At 62.0% G+C, this 16,671-nt stretch overlaps 2 protein-coding genes across 2 annotated transcripts; both read right to left on the bottom strand.

The window, feature by feature from the left end:
- Nucleotides 1-409: 409 nt before the first annotated feature.
- BLTP2 (bridge-like lipid transfer protein family member 2) lies at nucleotides 410-14,069 on the bottom strand. The gene is made up of 39 exons (XM_056506682.1): nucleotides 13,966-14,069; nucleotides 13,151-13,280; nucleotides 12,860-12,906; nucleotides 12,426-12,588; nucleotides 12,227-12,345; nucleotides 11,823-11,883; nucleotides 11,413-11,611; nucleotides 11,132-11,255; nucleotides 10,639-10,763; nucleotides 10,486-10,553; nucleotides 10,244-10,392; nucleotides 9,886-10,004; nucleotides 9,529-9,692; nucleotides 9,155-9,419; nucleotides 8,830-9,035; nucleotides 7,599-8,694; nucleotides 7,181-7,372; nucleotides 6,900-7,102; nucleotides 6,704-6,822; nucleotides 6,411-6,631; nucleotides 6,110-6,300; nucleotides 5,930-6,029; nucleotides 5,649-5,851; nucleotides 5,085-5,379; nucleotides 4,808-4,965; nucleotides 4,517-4,723; nucleotides 4,311-4,410; nucleotides 3,934-4,116; nucleotides 3,641-3,762; nucleotides 3,409-3,564; nucleotides 3,215-3,336; nucleotides 2,748-2,928; nucleotides 2,585-2,671; nucleotides 2,373-2,483; nucleotides 2,153-2,288; nucleotides 1,819-1,943; nucleotides 1,373-1,474; nucleotides 1,160-1,294; nucleotides 410-958 (listed from the first exon to the last, which is right to left on the bottom strand). The coding sequence occupies exons 1-39, from the start codon at nucleotides 14,034-14,036 to the stop codon at nucleotides 776-778; spliced, it is 6,738 nt and encodes a 2,245-aa protein (XP_056362657.1). The 5' UTR covers nucleotides 14,037-14,069; the 3' UTR covers nucleotides 410-775.
- A 636-nt stretch (nucleotides 14,070-14,705) lies between these two features.
- Nucleotides 14,706-16,611, bottom strand: SDF2 (stromal cell derived factor 2). Its single transcript, XM_056506437.1, has 3 exons — nucleotides 16,341-16,611; nucleotides 16,055-16,251; nucleotides 14,706-15,525 (listed from the first exon to the last, which is right to left on the bottom strand). Exons 1-3 carry the CDS (start codon nucleotides 16,609-16,611, stop codon nucleotides 15,238-15,240), a joined length of 756 nt encoding a protein of 251 aa, XP_056362412.1. The 3' UTR covers nucleotides 14,706-15,237.
- Nucleotides 16,612-16,671: the final 60 nt, after the last annotated feature.

Raw genomic sequence — 16,671 nt, 5'->3', positions numbered from 1 at the left:
CCGGAACCCCCCCACTACACACTTGGGGGGTGCTCACCCAGCCGTGACTGATGCCACCCCCACCCCAGGACTGATCCCAGCCCCTCTCCGGGACCCTCTCTGTACACACTCGGGGGCTCTCCCTTTAACCTTTCCTTCTCTCTTTGCACCCCACGTCCTGCAGCCTGAGGGGGTGCCCGCAGTTCCTGCTGAGCCCCGGCACGGCCCCGGGCTCACGGAGGGGGCTGCAGAGAGGTAAGTGCACAGGCTGAGCCCGGGGCCGTGCCGGGGTGCCCTGAGCACCTGCTGGGAAAGAAGAGCAAGGGGTGAAGCCCCCAAGGATGGGGGGCTGCCAGGCTGAGGTGGGGCATGGTGCTGAGCCCAGCACTGCAGGGTGAGGCAAGAAACAAGCCACTGGCCTGAGCCTCTCCCAAATTAAAAACTCTTTATTTAAACTCTCTCCCGTTCCCCCTTTTCCCAGCCTGGAGCGATCCTGCTGCTTCACCAGGCCCAGGGGCTGGGCCCAGCACCCGCACAGCAGGGAGTGGGGGAAGCTTGCAGGAGCCCTTGGCACAAGGGTTCTGCACCCCACAAAGCAGCCCCGGAGCACCCTGTGCCCCCACATCCCTGTGCTGCTCCACCCCTACCCCACAGACGGGGCTACCGAGGGCCTGCACGTGGCTGAGCCCTCCTCGGGCACCGCCGAGCAGCGCAGCCCCCTCCACCTTTGGGGTGTCCCCCCAAGGGGGGAGCACGGGGCACCCCAAGTCCCTTCCCGGCCCGCCGGGTGCTGCCGTCATTTGCGCCTGCCGAAGATCGACTTCTTGCTGGGGTTCTTCTCGCCCACGCTCAGCCCGATGAGCAGTCGAGCCTTCTCGTCCTCCTCCTGCTGCTGGATGGTCCCGTCGGATTTGTTCTCCAGCTTCCCCCGGGCCTCCGCGCCCGCCGCCGGCTTCAGGCGCAGCTTCTCCTTGATCACCTGCCCCGGGAGTCAGGGGGCTCAGCAACCCCATGGCCTCAGCCTGGGCCCTTGGCATGGGAGACAGCCTGAGCTGCTGAGCCAGTGCAGCTGCTTCCCACCCTGGGGAACGTGCCACCCACCCTGGGGTTTCCATCTCCATCCTGGGCAGAGCAGCTCCGGCAGCCTCCGGAGCGGGAAGAGGGATGTGGTCCCACGTACCTGTGCCACCAAGGCTTTGCGGCTGTCCCTCTTCACCGCCATGGCAAAGTCCAGCCATGTCCATGTGTTGTTGTGGTACTCTAGGCATGGCAGCACCAGGTTCAGATCGCCCCAGTCCACGCTGTTCTTCTCCCCCTGTGGGACACAGGTGTCAGGCAGTGTGGGACAACGGCCCAGACCACCCCAAGCATGCCCTGTCCCACGGGTCCACACCTTGTAGCTGACACAGAGTGGCACCTGCGGGATCTTGATATAGATGAAGGAGTTGTTCATGGCTGCACGCTCCTTCATCTTGTCGATGTCATCCACGGGATGCTGGGGACAGAGCAGAAGCCATGAGCAGAAGGGAAGGACAAGCAGCCAGGAACCAGCAGGGAAAGGACAGATGGGCACTATGCCATGGCATTGCTTCATCAGGGAGAGGTGAGAGCTACTCTGGCATAGTGCTGGAAAAATGAGATACAGGGATCACATCAAGCGTGCAGACGTCTGGTTGTAAAGGATGCAAATCCTCATGGTGGGAGGGAGCAGGAGAAAACAGACAAGCGTAGGAGGGAAGTGTGGGAGGACATGGCTACCCAACCCTGCAGTTAAGGGAAAACAGACTGGCACCACAGCAGGGCTCTTGCAGATTCCCCCCTCACGGCAGCAGGAGGTACCTCAGGTGCTTTTCGGAACGATCTTCTGACCCCTGATGTCCGATTCAGTCCCTGAGCAACTCCCTTCCCTGGGCCCAGTGAGTCATCGGCCACGATCAGCTGCCGCGGCTTCACCACGGGGATCCCTGGGGCAAACAGGCTGTGAGGTGGTGGTGGTGTCCAGCCAGGGGTTAGCCATGTCCCCAACCCTCCCACCATCTCCCTGTCCCCAGGGGAGACCACAAATCCGTTTCTCAACTCATGGCTGGACAGCAGCTGCCCACAAACATATCCTGGACATGCAGCCAGAGCTGCTCAAGGACATCCAGAGAGGAGGAGATCACGAGCCTCTCACCTGTTGTCACCAGCTTGGACTTATCTTCCTCATCCCCCACCTCCTCCTCCTCCACATTACGGCCAGGGAAGAAGAAACCCATCATTCTGTGGAAGAACTGATGGGTGAGCTGGATGGTGAGAGGCACCACATTCACCTGTGGGAAAGAAATATGTCAGAGCCAGGCACACACTGCCTATGTCCCACAGAGACCCTGGCACCTCCAGCCGAGCCCTGGCACCTCAAAATGCTCCTTGATGGAGATGCCTCCCACGGGCGGCCGGACCTTGCTGAAAATCCTCAGGGCCAGCTGCCGGCCGGACTGGCAGGAGCTCTGGGGACGCAGCACCACCTGCAGGGAAGAGGATGGGTGGCTGGGGCAAGGACAGACCACTCTGCCCAGGCCACCCGTGGGTGCCCAGGATGCAGAGCTGCTCCCCAGCTGCCACTTGCCTTGTACACAGCATTGGGCAGCAGGTTGTTCATGGTCACCCAGCCCAGCTCCAGCAGATGCTCGGCTGTGTCATCAGACTTGTTGACCTGTGCAGACAAAGCCATCAGCTCCCAACGTCCCCATCCCCAGCTCAGGGGCTGTGGGCACTGCCCAACTCCACACCTTGCTGTACAGGAAGCGCTGGAGCTCCAGCTCAGCAATGCCCAGCTGCCCATCCTCCTCTGTCAGGCGCCAGCGTGCCTGGGCAAAGTAGAACTCAGTCCTCCGTGCCACGCTCACGTCCTCCGGCTGCTTTCGCAGCTCCATCTTGTTGGCTCGCTGCAGCTGGAAGTCCTTGAAGCACCTGCAGCACAGAATTGAGAGCTGGGATGTGGGAGTCCTAGAGTAAGGAGGACACAATGCTGGGGAAGGCTGAGAATGGGGAAGGCTGAATCAGAATGGTTTGGGCTGGACACCTCCCACTGTCCCAGGTTGCTCCAAGCCCCATCCAGACTATCCTTGAACATTTCCAGGAATGGGAAGCCACAGCTTCTTTGGGCAACCTATGCCAGTGCCTCACTGGGAAGAATTTCTCCCTAATATCCAATCCAAATCTACTCTCAGCTTAAAGCCATTCCCCCTTGTCCTACCTGATCAGTATGTTCAGCTCCTCGCTCTCCAGCTGCAGGTCAGCTTTTTCCTGGCTCAACTGCTGCTGTAGCCGGTGGTTCAGGTCAAGCAGGATCTCGTTTTTGCTGTCATCCTTCAAGGACTGAATGACAGACAACCCTCAGCACCCTCTGCCGTGGAGTGGGGACCCAGGGAGCCAGGGATGTGGGCTCACCTTCATGTTGGAGTACATCTGCTTCTCCAGCTGCCGGATCTGGGCCACGTGCTGCCTCACAGCCTCTTGCAGGTGTAGGATACTGCTGCGCTGCTCCTCAGGGTTGCTGGAGATTTCCAGCTGGAAACGCACCCGCTGCTTCTTCTCACTGTGCTCCTGGCCACAGGGATAGGGCAAGGTTAGGACTGCCTGGGTGCAGTGAGTGGCACAGACACCCAGAGCCCCTGGGTACCTTGCGTTTGGGCTCCACGTGCAGCAGCAGGTTGTTGACTATATCGAGGATCATGGCATACTGTGCAGGGTTGGTGGAGATCTCCAGGTCGTGGTGGATCAGGGTGAAGGTGTCCACAGCTCCTGCAGGGACACAAAGGTCAGGGTGGGGCCTCAGCATGGCCAGAAATATGTTGAGGACCCCTTTTGTATGCAGCCCTCTGACCTCAGCAGGGCCAAAAAAGACCACCCTGGAGTTAGCCATGGGTCAGCCCAGAGCTCTACCCCCAAGGTACACTGCCTAGATGCACCTACCCTCCTGCTTCTTCAGCAGATCCTCCTTCTCCTGGTTGGCAGGGGTCTCAGGGGGCTTTATCTGCGTGGCCAGCTCGGGGTCGATGTCGTGGCTGTAGCTGATGTAGTACATGCGGCAGCTGCAGCGAGAGATGATCCTCTGCACCTGCTGGGTCTGCTGGGCTTCCGAGGGCTGATTCCAGTCTGGGGACAGGCAGAGGGACCACAGTCAAAGTGCCATGTCCTGGCACACTGGGACTGCACAGGGCAGGGCTTGGAGCATCAGCCACCTCCTGGAGCCACACAGGGACAGGACAGGTGCTCTCAGCTCTACCAGCCCTGGCATCACACAAAAGTGGGACTGGGGTAGGCAGAGCAGCCAGGGCTGTGGGCAGTACCTGTGGTGGTGCTGACCATGCCCCCCACTGCCTGCCCGCTCTCCATCAGCTCCTGCACCGAGTCCAGGCTCCGCTGACGATGCTCCTCAATATTTTTCACCTGAGAAGGCAAGGAGCCACTGCTGGCTGTCCCCACTTTCCCTGACTTGGCCAGGGCACTGACAGCAGTGCCTGTCCCCTGTGTAGCTCACCCACCAGATGCTCACCTCCAGCCAGAGCTGGCCATGCTCCCCCTCGGAGGGGCTGCTCTCTGTCGTGGCAAAGTACTGCATGCCATCCAGCAAACACGTCCAGGATGTCTTCTGCTTCAGAGTGTCCCCGTACCAGGCGGGGTGGTGCTGGCACTGCAGCAGCTGTGCCTTCGCAGCGGACACGATCACACAGCCCTCTGTCTCTGCACCACGCAGAACCATCTGTGGGGGGAGAGACCCCAGGGACTGATGGACCTTTCTGGGGCAGGCACAGCCCCTGCCACAGCTGTGGGGACAGGCAGGTACCTGGCAGTTCACCAGCTCGATGAGGCAGTTGCGGTTGTAGATGTCGTCGGTCTGGCAGGCGGCGATGCCACAGAGCTGCTCGCTGGCCCCCGACTCCTCTTCTGTGAAAACCACAAACTTGTCCGTCTCCTCAATGAGCTTCTGCAGCATGTAGGCCCCTGGGGAAGGAGAAAGGGTCAGTGTAAAGCTATGGGGGGATTGCTCAAATGTACAGAATGAAAGCAGGCAGAGCTTTGAGCTGTGGGCTTCCCCTTGCCCCCCTCCCCGCTGTGCTCACCCCCTGAAGAGGCTCTCTCAGGACGGCCGCTGGTGATGGGAGGAGGCACTCTGGCAGGGATGGAGTGAGCAGAGAGCGAGCCCCGCTTCAGCTTCTTGGCCTGCAGCTGTGTGTCAATCTTCAGCCCCTTGAGGGCCTCAGTGGACAGGTTACGTTTGAGCACAGCCGCTTTCTTGTAGCCATCGTAGAGGCCGAAGGCAATGTCCCGGTTCGTGGTGGTCCAGGACGCCCGCAGGTCCACCAAGTGCAGCTGATGCGTGTGGAAACCGTCGTCCCCATCACGCAGGGGCAGCTCCTGGGCACAGAGAGTCACTGCCTCAGCACAGCAAAGCCACTCCTGGGCCTGCCCAGTGGCCTCGTGCACTGGGACTAGGAGCCCTGCTAGCCCTTCAGGCAGAGCATGGAACCCAGACAACCTCAGGGACCAAAAGCATGGGCACAAAGTCATGTGCCTGGTAGATTGCAGACCCTGAAATTCAGTTCTTCCCCAAATAAATCCCTTGCTCTTGTCCTGGAGATGCCACCAGGCCAGCACAAGCTGCTGTGCCCTGTTTGCAGCGGTACCTCCTCAGCCGTGCGGACGCTGTGCCGCTGGTAGGTGAGGGAGGACAGGCTCAGCAGGTGGGTTTTCTTCACCAGGGTGTCGAGCTGGTGGTCAGCATTCTCATCACAAGTGGAGGCCATGAGGTGCACAGTGACCTGGCTCAGGTCACTCACCATCTGCGTGATGCTCCACTCCGAAATGAGGCGTCGCATCACCGTGCCAGCTGGGGGACAGGGACAGGGTCAGGGTCAGCCAGGGCCCTGCTGTACCTGGAGGTGCTGCTGGCAGGACTCCCACTCACCTTGTGGGATGAGCCGCTGTGTGCCCCGAGTGAAGATGTGTCCCTGGCAGCATTCCACCTGGATCCCCCGCTGCTGGGCAAAGGAGGCCCAGTAATGCACCTGAGAGGGAGCAGAGAGCAGCTGAGAATCCAGCAGAGGCAGAGGATGGAGGAAACACCAGATTCCCAGCTGGGAATTACCTGCAGCCGGGGGAAGAGTGCAGTATAGGACAACTGCTTGTAATGCTGCCCCAGCTTCTTCTTGCTGGGTTTCATGTTATTGAAGAGCTTCCCACGGCAGATGGGTCGTGTCACGCTGGTCCATGTGGCCCAAAAATTCTGCATCCACCGGAGGGTGCTGCTGTAGAGCAGGATCCGGGGCTGGGAGTGCTCTGAGAATATACCCACCATCAGCCAGCACCATGGGGCACCCAACCCACAACCAGCATGCCCTGCCCTATGCCCCTTGTCCCCAGGGGATCCCCAGGATGCTGTCAGCCACCTTTACTGGGTTGTGTCAGGTCCATCCGGATGGAGAGGTTGAGGTTCTCGGAGCGGAAGGCACGGTAGGAGTCATACTGCTGCCCCACTGGCACCTCGGGCAGGAACTCGGGGGAGCGCAGCACCACGCCGTGGTGGTCGTGGGGGTTCCCATGGCACAGCCACTGCAGGTCCAGCGTCATGCACAGGTCAGGCAGGTGCAGGAAGCAGCAGTCGTCATATCTGAATGCAGAAAGAGACCTTAGTCATCCCCCAGCACTGGTGAAGGCCTCCCACAATCGTGGCTCCACTCACTTGGAGGCTGTCCGGACATTGATATCCAGGTTGCCCTTGAAGACAAACTGCCCGGGCTTCCAGTGGAAGGAGAGTTGGCTCCACTCCCAGTGCATGTTCTCCGTAGTGTTGTAGGGGTCCTGCAAGGGCCAGCGTGAGGAGAGGCAGGTGTGAGCTGGCCCCACACCATGTTGCTCCCCAGTCCAGTAGCACCCACCTCGGTGGCCAGCTGGTGCAGGTTGGCCTGTTCAATGTCCATGTGCCAGTCTCCATGGAAGAGAAGGCGGCTCTTGTCCCACCAGGGCAATGGGGCGCTGGGGTCCTCTGAGGGCTTGGTGAGGAGATCCACACACTGGCCAATCAGGGTCCAGGCTGGGTCCCAGCAGGGTCCCCACACGATGGTGTACTGGGAGATCACAGCTGGGGACACAGTGGTTGGCTCAGCCATTTGCCCTGTCCCTACCCCACCACAGAGCCCCCCACTCCTCCAGCTCTTACAGTGAAAGTCATGGTAGAACTTCAAGGGTGGCATGTTCCTCTCCACCGTGGCATCGCCCCAGGGCAGCCCCAGCTTCAGGAGCTGGCGGCGCCGGGAGCAGGCCTGGCCGCACTGCTCGGCTCCGATCAGCCGGCCCGAGAGCTGCCAGTTCCGGATCTCAAACAGGTACCGGGGGTAGTCACGGATCCGCACTGCGGGGACAGGCAGGGCTGAGGGATGGGGCAGCACACAGACAGGCACTCCCCCACTCTGGGCCACAGTAGGAGCCGTGGTCCTGTCACATCTCTGCTCACTTCCCGCTCCCTTTGAAACTCCAAAAATCATTTTCCCTGCCTGCTTACACACCACGTGGTGCCAGACCAGGCCACACAGCCATTGTGCTGTGCTCCAAGGGAACCCTCCCACAAAGCAACTCACCAAAGAAGCTGCCAACTGTGCCCTTCATCATGCGGCACCACTGGGTGACCATCTCCAGACCCTCTGGGGGGAAGGGGCTGACGCCATCCAGGTCCCTCATCTGCTCCAGCACACGCTCCGTGCCATGGAAGGACTCATCAGCCATGGCCACCAGCTCCAGGTGGGCCAGGGTCCAGGTGAGGAGGGCTCTCCGCATGGGCGTGTTGGCGTAGAGGCGCCGCGAGCGCTGGATGTAGATCTCGATGTTCTTCTTCTCCAGGGAGGCGTAGAGCTCCTCGATCTTGCGGGCAGGCAGCAGCTCCCCGTGCTGCTTGCGCAGCGCAGCCACCTTGGCGTCCAGCAGCTGCAGGCGCTTGGCGCTCTCCTTGCTCTCATCCTTCATCAGCTCGTAGTTGTCTCGCAACTTGACCTCGAAGACGTCATCCAGGAAGACCCAGGAGAAGTGGGTGACTTTGAGCAGGAGGTCGGGGGGCAGGGCCGTGCTGGTGGGGCGCCCGGGCCGGTGCAGGCCCTTCAGCCACTTCTGCACGCCCACGGCAGCGTCCAGCGTGCGGGAGAAGTCGTACTGGTAGGGGAACTCGATGGTCACGCTGGCGAAGGAGAAGGCCCAGCCGCGGTTGCGGAGGGTGCGCAGCGTGGGGAAGGCGTCGCGGTGCCGGACGACCTCCTCCAGCTCCGGCAGCAGCTTCACCTCCACCTCCTTGAAGCTGAAGATGCTGTGTCCGTCGAAGCCGGCGGCCAGCTCAGGGCAGTAGCCGTGCAGGGCACCGCCGTGCCAGCTCACCGAGGTCCGTTCTGCAGCCAGGCTGATGTAGTTGGCCTCAGAGACAAAGGCTGTGAGCTTGGCAGAGCTCAGCTCCAGGGACAGGGACAGGAGTCTTTTGGGAGGAGGCCCTTTAGGCTGGAGGGGCCCTGGTGACTCAGTAGGGGTGGTTGGGTGGGACATGGGGCTCTCTGGGGGCAGGGAGGGAAGCGTCCTGTGGCCGAGGGCGCTCCGCAAGGCTTCGTGGCACTGCAGGGTGGCCAGGATGTGATGGTACAGGTGCATGTGGTCAGGTGGGCTCCACAGCACTGCCAGCCCCTCACCGCACTGCACCTGCACGAGAGAGTGAGCAGGCACCACGTCACTGCCAGGGCCAGCACAGCACAGCCCCGTACTCCCCCCAGCACCTCCCCCTGCCCCTTCTATCCCCAGTATAGGAAAAAGCAGTGACCCAACAGCCAAACCAACCTCCAAGGAGCGGATGCTGCTGTGGTAGGTGACAGAGAGCACGGAGAGGTTGGCCACCGGGTTGGGGATGGCAGGAGCTTTGCAGCACGGCTGCATCTTCTCAGTGATGCTCTTCACCAAGGCCAGCACCATGCCCTGGACGCTGACCGTGCAGCTCTCAGCACTGCCCAGGACAGTCAGCGTGTCCAGACGCAGCTCCAGGGCACCTGGAGAGACAGCAGGTCAGTGCTGGAGGCACAGAGGCACACCACAACATGCCAGGTTCCTCTGACTGCAGGGTTATTTCAGGACAGCCATCTGGGATCAGCTTGGATCAGCTACTTACCCACTAGGGCCGAGAGTGTGAAAAGGTTCACGTCCTCCACCTTCAGATCCACCTTCCAGAGCAGCCCCCAGGGCTCGCTGGAGGTAGAGGGAGGCTGCTTGGCAAGTTCAGCCCCACCAGGCTGCAGGCAGAAAAGGGGCAGGACCCTGGCCAGGCACTCAGTGCAGGTGTCAGACGACTCCACCTGCAGCCCCCGGATGGTGCAATCCAGGAAGAGTGTATCTGACTGGGCACTGGACATGCCCAGGGGCTGGTTGTAGCTGCCCTGAAGGACAAACAGGATGATCACTCTCAGGCTGCAGGACATCCCTGTGCCTCCACACACGGAGTGCGAGACTGAAAACCACCCCTTGCCCCCTCAGCTCGCCCCTCACCTGGAGGTTGAAGGAGTCGAGGATGAGGGCTTCTCCCCACACATGCATGTTGGGGGGATGTGGGGCACGCTGGATGTGGGAGTCGTTGCCCACTCGCCAGCACAGGTGGTCCACGGCCAGCACCGCTCGCTGGTGCACGCTCTGTGGCCGCAGGTGCTGGTAGTCTGTGGGCACAGAGCGGGGGGAAGTGCAGGCAAGGCTCAAACATGGGCACCCAGATACAACCAGGCAGGGATACACAGTCCCTGGCCACACACATGGGTAAGCACAGCAGCAGCACAGCCCCCCCATTCCCATCCCTGTGCCGCTCTGGCAGACCCCAGGAAGAGCCCAGCACATCCCTGATCCAGCCTGTACCTGCAGAGATGGAGTTGAAGCCCAAGGCGAAGGGTGGCGTGTCCCCGAGCTGCACGGACACATTGACGTTGGACAGTGAGGCACACAGGATGATGGGTGCTAGGATCTGGGGATAGCTCCTGCAGGGAACAAGCAGGGATGGGCTCTTACTTGCAGCTGTGTACCACGGAGCCTGGCAGGGAGCAGGCCCAGAGGGAGGTTCTCTCTGCAGGGGCTCCCTGATCACCTCCAGACCAGCCTCCCCCATCCCACAGGCGGTGAACAGGTAAGGTGCTGAGTGCCCAGGCACTGTGCCAGACCGTGGCCAGCAAGAGGAAACAAGCTGTGATACCAGCAGCTGCACTGAGGCCAGGTTTACCTTCCCTTGTGCCCTTGGCTGGGGACAGGCACCGCCTGGCACCTGTATTCCTGTGCCAACAGGCCCAGCCAGGGCGAAAACTCTTGGTGACGATAGTGGATGATGCAGGTGTTGAGCAGCACAGCAGCCGAGAGGTCAATGGCTGTGACCTAGAGCAGGGAAAGGGCCAGGTGGCAAAAAACTCATGCCAGGAGCCGAACCAGCCACCCCCAGGGGACGGAGTGTGCCTAGCACTCACTCACCTGCACACTGGTCTTCAGGGAGTTGAGGCACACGATGCGCTGGCGGCTTTGGGACAGGAGAAGGCCATCTGGGGGGACAGAGGAGCACAAATGAGGGGTGACAGAGGGCAGTGATGGCAGCCCTGTCCCATTGGTGACCTCGTGGCTACTTGCCCTCCAGCTGGAGGTCTACACTCATTTGGTCCAGGTCTGAGGTGGGCGTGAAATTGCGCAATGGGATTTGCTCCTCTTCACGCTGATATAGAAACTGCAGCAGCTTCAGGCTCCAGGTGAGGTGCCTGGAAGACACAGGGAGTCACTGCCAGGAGGGAACTGCATTGTCATGTCCTCTATCTCCCTGTCTCTCATCACCAGCTGACCAGGATGCTGGCATGGACAAACACAGCAGCCAGTGCCCAGCTGCAGCACAGCCCAGCGCTCTCACCCCATTGCCTGAGGATCCCATCAGCTGGAGAACCAGCTCATGTGCCTTCCTCCCGCCCCAAGAGCCCAGCCCCAGGCCAAGCTCAGTCCTTCCCACTGGAGTGGGCTCTATGACTCACTCTCTGCAGTCTAGCAGAGCCAAGGGACAAGAAGAGAATGGCACAGTTGTCCCCAGATCTATGTCCTCCAGAATTATTTTGGACTCGGACAGCCTGCCCCTCACCTCTTCTGGCTGTTCATGGACAGCACCATGCTAGTGTTCTCCAGCTTCATCTCCACTCTCCTGGGGATGAGCTTCAGTGTGTCCCTGCTCAGCAGAGACAGGGACTTTGAAGGTTCCCCTGGGCCTGGAGAAGGACAGAGTCACAGGAAGGACGAGCCCAAACCCCCACATTCTGGAGCAGAAGGGAGTGATCCCACAGCCCAATCCCTCTGGCACCAGTGCAACAATGGGGGCCACCAGCCCCTGCCCTGCCCAGAGCCTGTCCCTGTCCTTGTCCTGACCTGTGCTGGGCTCTTCCCCCACGCTGCTGTGCTGGGCCCCAGCAGTGACGTGGTGCAGGAGGGGGCTGCAGAAAAGCCCCTCGTGCAGCTCTGCCTGCAGCGTGCGGACGCAGAGCCGGACGCCCACCAGCCGCCGCTTGCTGCTGATCTCCAGGGAGAGGGACAGTGCCAGGGCCAGCTCTGCCAGGCACGTGTCATCCTGTGCACAGGGGACACAGCAAGGAGCACACAGGGAGTCACACAGTGCCCTCCCAGAGCGTGCTGCAGGTGGAGAGCTGGGCACGGCAGAGAGCCCAGCACCTGTCAGCATCACCCAGCCTCAGGGACACCCTGGAACAGATCACCAGCATGTTTCAGAGAGCCAGTGCCCAGGCTCCAAGGGTGGAATTTCTCTCTCCTCCAGCACTCACCAGCTGGCTGCTCCTGAGGACTTTGCTGTTCACCTTTGTCAGGCTCACCTCGCATGTCAGGCTGGGGAGAGCAGAGAACAGAAGGAGGATGTGGGTCTTGCTGCTGCCAAAACAAGTCACTGCCCTCTTTCCTGTGGGACACAGGGACTCCAAGTCCCTGCTCCCAGAGCTCTCAAAAGCAGAGCATGCCCTAACTCCATGCACACAACATTATTTGGAGAACACACAACTCAAGCTTCCTGTGACAGGAAAAGGAACCAGGCCAGCCACAGAGGAGGTTAATGTGTCACACCACAGGTGACATGGGATGCTGCTGAGTGGGACAGAGAGAGGAGAGACACCAGGCTGGGGTCAGAGGAGCTCCCCTGCCCTGGAAGCAGAATGGGGTACGAGCACAGCATTACCTCTTCCCATTGCCATTCAGGAGGAGACGTGTCTGGCTGGCCTGGATGTGCCAGAGAGACTCTGAGGTGGCCACGTGCAGAACCATGATGTTGATGGAATCCAAGTGAATGGAAAAGAGCTGGGGGGAAGGTGCTGCTGTGAGGGATATCCCGACAGCAGCGCAGCCCACAGCAGCCTCTCAGCGAGCCAGTGCCTCACCTGGCTAAGGAGCCTCAGCAGGGAGGGTTTAAGGGTCAGCTCTGTTTTGCTCTCATTTCCAGGAGCTTCTCTGGGAGCCTCTGGGACAGTTGGCTGGAACCCAGGGCCTTTCTGGAGATCCGTGCGGATTCGCACCTCGCCGAAACACAGCTCGAAGTAGCGCCTGGGGAGCAACAGCACAGGCAGCTCTGACAAGAGCTTGTACTTGGCACACCTGGCCCTGTCACCAGGGATTTCCCCTACCCCAGGGACGTGCAGGACCAGCACAAGGGCACCCACAAGACACTGCCACCTCCAAGCATGGGTCACTCTCTCACAGAGCTGGGGGAATAAGGACGGCAGAAAGGAGTAAAGGCAGCAGGAAGGCAAGCAGGGCGAGGGGTGAGCCTGAGCCCCAAAGGGAGCAGGCAGGGAGCTGGGGTGGGGGCACGTACGGCAGCTCCCGGCTCAGTTTGCTGGAGATCCAAACGTTGTCGATCTCCTGTAAGGACACACAGGTAGGTCAGAGAAGAAACAACTTGGCTCTGCCTTGTGATGGTCATCTCAACATTCCCACTCCACTCCCGGCGCCTGAAATCATGCAAGGAGCAGCCAAAACCCCAAGTCTAGCCATGGGAGGAAGGCCTGGCACCAGCCATGGGGGTGCTCAACAGGAGAGTGGCTCGATGGATTTGCTGCCAGCCTTGAAGTGCCAGCAACCAACCACCCCTAGCCCAGGTACCCACCACAGTCTGCTGCTCCCGCTGGAATTTGAGGCTGATGTTCTGAGCCCAGAAGAAGCCAAAGGAGCCGATCTTCAGCTCTGCATGAAGCTTCTGCCGGCACCAGCTGACAGCCAGGCGACATGCCAGCCATCTGTGGGGACAGGGGGAAGGCCAGTGTCAGCCTCCCTGCTGGGGTTGGGTTCTAAGGATGCTGGTTGTCCTTTGAGCACCAGCTCCAGCACCCACAGCTGGACAGGAGCTCCCAGGGCCCCACGGTGGGGATGAGACCCTGCAGGACCACCCCCAACAATCCCAGACACCCCATCCCAAGCCCTGAGGCCACCACACCCCCCTGACACCCCACGCTCACCCCTGCAACTTTTTTAAGCCCCCAAACCTCTGACACCCAACTCTACAACCCCAAATCCCCCGCAGACTCCCCTCCACACCTCTCTCCCAGCCCTGTGAGCCCCCCAAACTCCTGACACCCCCCCCCCCAGCCCTCTTTGTGCCCCTTACCCTCTGCTTCCCTCCTCCCAGACCCCCAACACCTCACCCTCAGCCCCACAGGCCCCTTGCACCCCTGACACCACCCCGACCAGCCTCACCACCCCTCAGAACTCCCGCGGGCCCCCCAAACGCCGCACCCCGCACCGCCAGCCCCTCGGGCCTCCCCCTGACCCTGCCAGCTCCTCCCAGCCCAGCCCGGCCGCACCCGCCGCGCTGCCGCCCCCCAACCCGCCGTCACCCCGCTGCCACCTCCGTGCCGCCTCCCCAGCCCTGTCACACCCCCCGAGCCCCGCGGGGACCCCCGGACCCGCCCGGCAGGCCCTGACCGCGCCAGCAGCCCGGCGAGCAGCGCGATGAGGACGATGGCGAGGAGCGCGGCGGGCAGCGGCGGCGGCATGGCGGGCACGGCCCGGCCCCGGTGCGGCCCCGGCCCCGCTCGCACCCCCTCCCGCCCGCCCGCCCCGGCCCCGGCGCCGCCGCCGCCGCCGCCCCTGGGGCCGCCCGCGCACCCCGAGTGGCCGCTGGGAGGGGCGGGACCGGGCGGGGCCTTCCCGGGGACAGCGGCCGCCGCAGCGCCCCGCACCGGCGCGGGGACGGCGGGGACAGCGAGGCACCGGCACAGGGACAGCGGGGCGGCACTGGCATGGGGACAGCAGGACATGGGATGGGGACAGAGGGACACCGGGACAGCACCGGCATGCGGACAGTGGAGACACGGGATGGGGACAGCGTTGACACTGGGACAGAGACAGAGGGACACAGGGATGGGGACAAGGATGCAGACGTGGGAGACACCACCGGGATGGGGACAGGGATGCACCACGGCAGCACCGGCATGGACAAAGCAGGGACACAGGGGCAGCACCGCGATGGGGAGAAAGATGACACCAGTGTGGCACCAGGATGGCGAGAGCAGTGACACCAGGTCTGGCACTGGGATACAGCGAGGAGCAGGAGGGTGACACCAGGTCTGGCACTGGGATGGGGCAAGTCTAGATGACACCAGGTCTGGCCCCCAGTGGCAGACGTCACCTGCATCCCTCACACAAACAGCCACACCACAGGGCAGAGTTCAGCACTTTTATGGACCCAGCTCCTTGCAGGGCACGAGGAGCAGTTTGGGGTACAGCAAGGGGTACAGCTCCCAGGGACAGCAGTCCTTTAAGGGGTAGGTCCTTGGACAGAGTGGCCTGCAAAGGGACAGGGTAGGAGTTTGGGAATTTATTTTAGGTCAGGTCTGGATGTTTGGCTTGGCTTTGTGCTAATTTGGGATGTTTGGACCCGCTTTGTGCCGATCTAGGATGTTGGGCTCTGTTGTGGGACAGGTCTGGACATTGGGATCTGCTTTGTAGTGGTTTTAGGATGTTGGCAGCTGCTTTGGGGTCAGGTCTGGACACTGGAACGTGTTTAGTGTCAGATTTGGGACAACAGGATCTGCTCCACATGGAATTGAGGACACTGGGATCTGCTTTGTGCCGGGGCCCTGTGTCAGTGGTGTGTGTCAGTCCCAGGGTGGGGACAGGAGCCATCCCCTGCACTCAGCAGTCCCAAACACAGCCGAGCAGCGCCCAGAGGCTCAGCATCAGTCTGTCTGTCCCTCACAACTCAGCGTGGTACTGCTCCATTTGGAAAGCCTCGCTGGGCTGCATGAAGATGCCCTCCATCACCTTCCAGTAGTTATTCTGGCTGGAGGCAGCCATGCCGTGCACCTCCTTCTGCCCGTGGATGGGCCGCCCGTACTGCTCCCCGGTCACCGAGAGGAAGACGTCGGTGGAGGCGTGCTGGAAGCGCACCTCCTCATCCCGTGCCCAGTAGGTCCCACTGCACACCACTGTCCAGTCGTCCAGGTAGTCGCCCTCGCCGGCCTCCCCGAATGCACTCACCTCCTGGGGGTGAAGAAGAGCTCGTTTGGGGGTGAAAAAAGGGGAGGGTGGAGGTGGGCAGAGAAAGGGGCTGGCCTTAGGAGGGACCTGGTTGTGACTGAGGCTCTGCTGGAACTTGGAGGGTCTGGTTAGAATTCAGGCATTAAGGAATCAGTAGGGAGTGGGGAACAAGGTGGGACTGGCAGGGACCCAGCTGGGACCTGGGAAAAGGCAGTGCTGGTAGGGACCCAGTCTGAACTGGGGAACAAGGTGGGAGTGAGGAAATGGGGGACACACGTGGGGCCAGGAATTAGGAAACACTAGTAGGCATATGGAGGATCGGTCTGGGAAAATCCAGGAGAACGACTGGGGAATAAAATGGGTCTGGCAGTAACACGGGGGACAAGGGGAACCCAGGCAGGACGGACAGGAACAGCGACAACCCATCAGGGACACAGGGGACCCGCCAACACCCGAGTGACAAGGCGGGCCCCGTGACGCCCAGCGAAAGACACCGAGCCCGGGCAGCAGGGCCGGCGATGCTGGGCGGTACCTGGTTCCCGGAGAGCGGCGAGGTGAAGCGGTGGCTGTGCAGGTTGCGGCCGGTGCCCAGGTGCGTGAGGCGGATGGCCTGCCCGCAGCGCACCGGCGTGCCCCGCTGGCACACGGCGGCCGTGGGGCCCCGCACCCGCCAGTAGCTGTTCCCGTCATCCGCCGCCGACACGCCGGTCACCGACTGCTGCCCGCTGCCTGCGGAGGAGGGAGAACCACCATCACAGCCAGCTCAGCCCAACACAGGAGATGCGCGGGGAGGGATGAGCGCGGGCCGCGTCCGTTACCGGAGCCGTAGCGCACATCGTGCGAGTGCAGCCGCACGTTGTGCCGCACGTTGAGCAGCTTCACCACGGAGCCGCAGGTGACGGGCCCGGGGCCGCCGCGCCCCGCCGCGCCCAGCGCCGCCGCCAGCAGCGGCAGCAGCAGCGGCAGCAGCAGCGGCGGCCGCCGCGCCGCCTCCATCCCGCCGGAAGCGGAAGCGCGGCCGCTCCGCCCGCCGGGAGCTCGCGGCTCGCCCGCTCCGCCCCCCGCGCTCGCCGCCGCCGCCGCCTCCATTTTCCCTCGGCCCCTCGGGTAAGGCCGCGCCGGGCCCGGCGGGGCGGCGGTGGCGGGCGA

Source organism: Oenanthe melanoleuca, chromosome 19 (genome assembly GCF_029582105.1).
Source record: "Oenanthe melanoleuca isolate GR-GAL-2019-014 chromosome 19, OMel1.0, whole genome shotgun sequence".
NCBI lineage: Eukaryota > Metazoa > Chordata > Aves > Passeriformes > Muscicapidae > Oenanthe > Oenanthe melanoleuca.
The sequence above is the reverse complement of the archived record's forward strand: the minus strand, read 5'-3'. Positions and strand labels throughout refer to the sequence as shown.